The sequence below is a fragment of the Salvelinus namaycush genome, chromosome 20 (assembly GCF_016432855.1).
Source record: "Salvelinus namaycush isolate Seneca chromosome 20, SaNama_1.0, whole genome shotgun sequence".
Taxonomy (NCBI): Eukaryota; Metazoa; Chordata; class Actinopteri; order Salmoniformes; family Salmonidae; genus Salvelinus; species Salvelinus namaycush.
The window spans coordinates 712,528-720,061 of NC_052326.1; the positions used below are offsets into that span (position 1 = coordinate 712,528).

At 45.3% G+C, this 7,534-nt stretch overlaps 1 protein-coding gene across 1 annotated transcript; it reads right to left on the reverse strand.

Annotated features, from left to right (window-relative positions):
• Positions 1-5,250: 5,250 nt before the first annotated feature.
• On the reverse strand, positions 5,251-7,534 carry fam83e (family with sequence similarity 83 member E). The gene is made up of 3 exons (XM_039016678.1): positions 7,073-7,534; positions 6,613-6,759; positions 5,251-5,379 (listed from the first exon to the last, which is right to left on the reverse strand). Exons 1-3 carry the CDS (start codon positions 7,532-7,534, stop codon positions 5,251-5,253), a joined length of 738 nt encoding a protein of 245 aa, XP_038872606.1.

The window sequence follows — 7,534 nt, forward strand, 5'->3', positions numbered from 1 at the left end:
CTGGAGTGTGGGCCAGAGACAGAGAAAACGAAATCCTTCCTGCCAGCCCCATTGCTCTTAAAAAAAATATAACAAAATATTTGAAACTATATTTAATGAAGTTCCACTCAATATACTCTTTGAACTAATTTCCTGTATCCACTTCTCCCTCATACTAGATGTCAGCCTCTCTCTTTCCCTCTAATACTCCCCACACTGTAGCAATACATGCTCCCCTGTCTCTGTTTCCTGTCAATAATCACACTTTCCTGTTGGATGCTTTTTTCATATTTAAAGTCTTATTCAACCGGCTGTGTCCCACCCTTAATCTACTGGCTGTGGCCCATCCTTAATCTACTGGCTGGGTCCCACCCTTAATCTACTGGCTGTGTCCCACCCTTAATCTACTGGCTGTGTCCCACCCTTAATCTACTGGCTGTGTCCCACCCTTACTCTACTGGCTGTGTCCCACCCTTAATCTACTGGCTGTGTCCCACCCTTACTCTACTGGCTGTGTCTCACCCTTAATCTACTGGCTGTGTCCCACCCTTAATCTACTGGCTGTGTCTCACCCTTAATCTACTGGCTGTGTCTCACCCTTAATCTACTGGCTGTGTCCCACCCTTAATCTACTGGCTGTGTCTCACCCTTAATCTACTGGCTGTGTCCCACCCTTACTCTACAGGCTGTGTCCCACCCTTAATCTACTGGCTGTGTCTCACCCTTAATCTTGTAAAACCTCCTCTCTTCTGTCCCTTCCTGCCGTCCTCCCCTCCCCGACTTTCCTCTGTACTTGAAATAAATGCCTGCCCTTATTATCTCTATTCCACTGCTCCTGCCATCTCTGCACCATCACTGTCTATATCAGGCTTTTTGCTTCTGCCTCGATCATTGAAACTACAACATCCTCACTACTAAGTGCTTGTTTAGCCAGTATATCAGTTGCCTCGTTCCCCTCCACCCCTACAAGGGCTGGGACCCAAGTAAAGCTTGTCTGTATGCCCATCTGTCTAATCCTGCCATGGGTTTGTAGCACTTCATACAGCAGGTCTTGTCTGCTACGTGACCTAAAGGACTGGAGACTCATCAACACTGCACATGAATTAGAGCAAGTAACTACATCCTTCACCCACTGCAAGGCCAACAGAATGGCCATCAGCTCCGCTGTATATACAGCCAGATGATCTGTAATACGTTTCCTGACTGCCAACACACATTCCTGCACTACAAATCCTGACCCAGTACGTCTTGTCCTTGGATCTTTTGAACCATTGTGTAAATGGCCACAAAATCCTGATACACAGTATCCAGACGTCTCTTAAACAAATCAGATGGATCAACACCCTCCCTTTCTGTCCCTAGTCTCTCCAACACTTCTAGATCAACTACTGGAGGCGGGAGTAGCCATGGTGGATTTACAGGAATAGCTACATTTGGACAAAACTCCCTTCCATACAGTCCCATTTCCTTTGCCTGGGTATTACCCACCCAGCTAAAGCATTCTGTCTTCGCTTGTGTTCCCAGCATACCTGTAAAATCCCTTTCGCAGGATGAGACACCCCATGTCCCTGTAGGTTGACCCAATAATTAATTGCCAGCTGCTGTCTCCTAATCTGCAATGGCATATCCTCCATCTCCACCTGTAGTGCAGCCACTGGGGAGGTCCGAAACGCCCCACTACATATTCTGAGTCCTTGCCCCTGTATGACATCTAGCCTTTCCAATGATGTCCGGGCTGCCGAACCAGATGCTATACTGCTTTAGTCTATTACAGATCAGATCAATGCAACATACATGGTCCTCAATGAGGAACGCCCAGCCCCCCACTCCTTCCCCGTCAGACAGCGCATTACATGTAGCACCTTCTTACTATTTCCCAACACTCTCTCAATGTGTTCTGCCCAGGTCAGTCTAGTGTCAAAGTTTACCCCAAGGAACCTGAAGGCCCCCACCCTCTCCAAGTTTCTTTCATATAACCTCAAGCATACCTCATCTCACACCTTCCTCCTGGTAAAAAACACTGTCTGAGTTTTCTCTACAGAGAACCTGAATCCCCACATTGTGGATATCATGAACATACTCGTAATACTACTGCCATCTAGCGACTGAACCAGAATATGACTATTTGGCTGAAAGGGATATATATACTATGGAAAATATGATTTTTTTTGTCTTCCCTGGACTATAAAATATAGTGTATTTGCGAGGACAGAGACATAGTTAATCATGATAATAAACAAAATATCATAGGATTGAAAGTTATATTAAACAGATCAACCTGTGTGAATTAACATTATGAAAGGTTATTTTATTCAGTTTGACATATATAATGAAAAAGAGTCCTAATCCAATATTCCATAAGAAACAAATGAATATGTCAAGAAGTCTATTGTTCTAGTCGAAGACCTGTATGTATACATTTGTGTGGGGCCTGAAACCATGAATACTGTGGCTGTTTAGATTTGTTCTGCTGAGCATTTTACCATCTTGTAGGACCTACAACGTCGGTATTATGAGAGATGATCAACTGAGTTTACATTTGTCACATCCATTACATTACATTACAATACATTTCAAACTGCTGTCATTAACAGATGGCTTCCCTGCTTCATCTTCCAGGTAAATACAGTAACCATTTTCACTGAAGTTGCACATCCAGTTTGTCCGTGTGATTCAACACTAGACTCTGCTCTCAATGCAGCTACCATTGTCTGTCCCATTCGCATAGTGACATTTCCCCGTTCTCTTCCATCCTTTTCACTCAATCACTTTCTATCCTCCTTCCCTAGATCCCAGTCACTCTGTGGCCTTCTCCAGTCCCTCTGGAGTCCAACGCTGCCACTGCGAGGCCTGGTGGTAGGTGGCAGAAAGGTTTTGGGAGGCCTAAGGATCCCCGTTTTAAACTCATCATTCCTCTTCCTCATCAGGGCGAAGGCTGGGGTCATTCGAAAAGGGTCAAAGTACTGTCAGAAAAAGAGAAAACCAAGGAATGTCTCAGTAGATGGTCTCTATTTTTATCTTGCTCACACACGGGGAAAGGAACACACACGCATACATACATACATACATACATACATACATACATACATACATACATACATACATACATACATACATACATACATACATACATACATACATACATACATACATACATACATACATACATACATACATACATACATACATACATACATATACACAGTGAGGGTGTGACATAAATCATAAATCCTTACACTTACACTGGCTTGTGGCACTGATGGTCCCTTCTCTTTAAAGCCTGGGTCTGTATGCATCACACTCAGGTCCATCATGGAACTGCTGAGTTCTGACACGATGGTCTTAGCACCCCTCCTTAGCTGGGTTGAAGAGCTCTGATGAGGCTGCAGCCTCCTCATGATGTCACTCAAAGAGCTGAAGCTTTCACTTTGAGGCACCTTCAATATCAGAGGTCTCTGCACGAGAGAAAGGCAAACCTTCACTGTCCATACTCTGTCCTTGAACATCTAACAGTATTGGATTTTATTGTACTCCAAATGATACAGAATCGTCATTCCATACAGGATGAATCAGTAGCAGTTGGACTGTGTGTATATTTATAAACCAGAGACTCACCCTAGATGTAGAGGGGCTATCAGCACCAGAGTTGACTCTAGATTCAGTTGCCTCTGTGCCTAACTCCTCTGCCATAAAATCTTCCCTTCTAGTTGGACGATCTCTTCTCTCTCTGGAGGGAAAGCCCACAGCTTCTTCTCGTGGGCCTGTCTCCATTTTGTTTTGGCTGGGCCACACAGACTCTTTCTCATCAACCCCAGAGCTCCTCTGTTTGGAGAGGTGTATGCCATATGTTTTGGGTTGTATCCTTCAAGCGAAAAATTACATTTTAGTACTATTTACTGACAAAGTATGGCTAGGTTTACTATGGTAATGTACCCATTTAATTAATTTGAGTTCTGAAAGTTAATTCACAATCACAATTATAGTCACAATTATCACAGCGTTACACACCTGTGTTGGGTTTCTGTTTCAGTGGACGGCTGGTTCTCTTCCTGAGAGGGTAAAGCTCCGCTGCGAAATAATCCGAAACCAGACAGGTGTTATAACATTACTACTCATGTATTGTGGAGAGTTATTCTTATGTAAACTCATTATCTTCTTAAGGATGCCATAACATTGCAAACTGAGCACATATGAGTCTCATATTTCCCAAATGGACTCACTTAAAAGTCGTTTGATTATCCAGCTGAATTTCGGTCTCCAAATTGATATTGTTGGCCCATATTCTGTAACGTGAAAAGAACAAAAAGACCTCAGCACCGATCATACAGAAACTGCTGCTGTCCCCACAAGATAAAAGTATTACAGATAAGGTGATACAGAGAGAAAATACAACCAAGACAGTGGCTCACAGTACATACAATCACACATTACATGCTTTCTATGACCGGCTTCATGTGTTCTAGGTTTCTACACCCCTAAGCTCACAATAATATGGGTCTGCGTTGACACAAGGGCTATGTTTGCACCTGTTGACATATGTTTAGAAGGGAATGATAGGTAAATGATCAAACCTGAGTGCGTGAAACTGACTTTTTGTACACTTTAGAGCCGTGTACGCTCTTATCAAAAACCTTTCACTGGTTTCAAATGGTTAGGAAATCTGGCCTTCTGTGGCATAAAAACAGGTATGGAAATCACATTGTGGCAACCCCTCTGGTTTCATCACACATACCTCCCCTCATATACATGCGTAGTTGTGAGGTGATCAACGTCCTTCAGACAAAACTCCTCCCCAAAAGGTGGCTTTTTGTTCACTGCTGTAAAATGTTGCAATGGTTCCTCCATGTTCATATTCATGTCCATGGGTTCACCTTGTTGATTGACAGGACTTCCTCTGTGGATGACGCCCAGGGCCTCCCAATCCAGGGTGTAGTCTGCAGGGGGGGGAGGAGTGGGGCTGTTGATAGGCTCCATGGGGAAATACTTGGGCCGGTTGTTGAGGTCCAGGAGCACTGAGTGGTGATGGGGCTCGTCTATTGGGGCTTTGGCGGTCTTCCATGTGTCTGGAACTGGAAGTGAGGCTGCAAAGAGGATCCGGAACTCTCGGTCGAAGGATTCCACCACCGGGCCACTCAGCACCGTCACCAGCTGCCGATGCAGGTGGGCGTCTGACCATGTGAAGCTAGTGAACACAATAACAAGCTGTTATTTGATGTCAGAGGGTAACTGAGTATGTAATAAGTTAGAACCAGTGGAAAGCACCTAGCTGCTTTACCTGTAGCTGCCATTAACCACTGTCTCCAAATCCACCAGGAGGAAGTTGTCCTTCAATTCCCCCATCACTATCTTTCCCTCCCGCGAACAGAAGGTCTTTCCTCCAAGAACACGAACCTGTATATTCTGTGAAGTGCAGAATACATGGAAATCAACTTTATTTCAACCCTGTCGATTCAGACATAGACTTTGAATTTACTTAAATTCGGCCAGAATATACAGTATACATCAAATCAAACTTTATTTGTCACATATGCTGAATACAACAGGTGTAGACCTTACTGTGAAATGCTAACTTACAAGCCCTTAACCAAAAATGCAGTTTTAAGAAAAATACATTAAAAAAGTAAGAAATAAATGTAACAAATAATTCAAGAGCAGCAGTAAAATAACAATAGCGAGGCTACAGGGGGTACCGGTACAGAGTCAGTGTGCGGGTGCACCAGTTAGTCGAGGTAATTGAGGTAATATGTAGAAGCTGTTTAGAAGCCTCTTGGACCTAGACTTGGCGCTCCGGTACCGCTTGCTGTGCGGTAGCAGAGAGAACAGGCTATGACTAGGGTGGCTGGAGTCTTTTTAGGGCCTTCCTCTGACACTGCCTCGTATAGAGGTCATGGATGGCAGGAAACTTGGCCCCAGTGATGTACTAGGCCATATGCACTACCCTCTGTAGTGCCTTGCGGTCGGAGGCAGAGTAGTTGCCATACCAGGCGGTGATGCAACCTGTCAGGATACTCTCTATGGTGCAGCTATAAAACCTTTTGAGGATCTGAGGACCCATGCCAAATCTTTTCAGTCTCCTGAGGGGGAATAGGTTTTGTTGTGCCCTCTTCATGACTGTCTTGGTGTGTTTGGACCATGTTAACTTGTTGGTGATGTGGACGCCAAGGAACTTGAAGCTGCTCCACTACAGCCCCGTCGATGAGAATGGGTGTGTGCTCGGTCCTCCTTTTCCTGTAGTCCACAATAATATCCTTTGTCTTGTATATCATTACCACAGACATGACCTTAGCCACACCAAGAGATGCACAGACTGACACAGTAAATGCAGAACAACCTGTTCAGTTGTGTTGCTTCACCCAGATACATTCCACAAATGGCAAAAAAAGGAGTTACCAGAGACTAGTCAGCCTGGGTGTGCATCAGCTTCTAAAGAGCCAGATGTCAGGTTAATGACTCCCCTCTCAGACAGCTCGTACTGCTCTTATGCAACCTGATGCACTGTGACAAAGATTATTAATATGTTGAGCTGTTGTTTTGGTACTGTGTGAATTAACAAGGTATGTGGGATTGGCTAAGTGGTATGAATGAGAAGTCAGAAGTCAGAGTCTGTAGTCCTTATATGGTGTAGTTACTCACCGGATGCCTCAGCCTGTGAGGGGGGAGGTTCTCCTGGCTGGATCTCTGGTTCAGGATGATGTAAACAGGGACTCCCCGTGAAGCGATAGTGCGTAGATCCCCAATCACAGTGCTATCTGTCAGTCTGTCTGTCACCATGGCAATAACCTGTACAGCAGACACTCTGTCAGAGGAATATTAATATGTGACAGGGTGGATATTCCTCCCTGACCAGGTCGCAAACCCTAACACAACATACTGAAGAAGCACCATCAACAATACTGACTCAGCAAAGAAAAGGCATTTCTGGATCCGGCTTGACAGCACCTCTAGGTCTCAGTAAGGCAGTAGCGATGAACTCAGCCATCCGCTACAAATAATCGTCATTCAATCAATATTTTTACTGATGTGCAAAGTGCATGTAGGCCTGATTATATTGTTGTGCCTTCAAAGTATATCATCTTCAATCATTCAGACATACCTTGCTAGCCCCCTGCAGTAGTCTTCTGATGATCTCTCTGACAGGAGGTTGTTCATCTGCAGGTGGGCTGGTATAGACCACGGCGCGTCCCATTCCCACCCAGGTGACCCCCTCAGGCCAGCCCAGCTCCAGGCAAGGTGCAGGGGTGTCTGAGTGGGTGGGGAAGTACCTGGCGGAGAAGTCTTGCACACCTGAGCTGCCACCCTCCTCAGCCCCCTCCAACTCCTCATAGCTGCTATGGTAGTCCTTGACCCTGCCACTGATCTGGTTCACCTCCTCTGGGGAGAGGAAGGGGACGAGGTGCTCTGCACTCAGCGTGGTGTAGAAGGCCTCGGGGCCCGCACTCAGCAGGCGTTCTAGCGCATAGCGCTCCCTCTCGCAGTGAAGGTACTCCGGGCTGGACTCAGACACCGGCAGAAATATCACGTCTTTATTCAGACTCTGTTCCTGGGAGTTTGACAT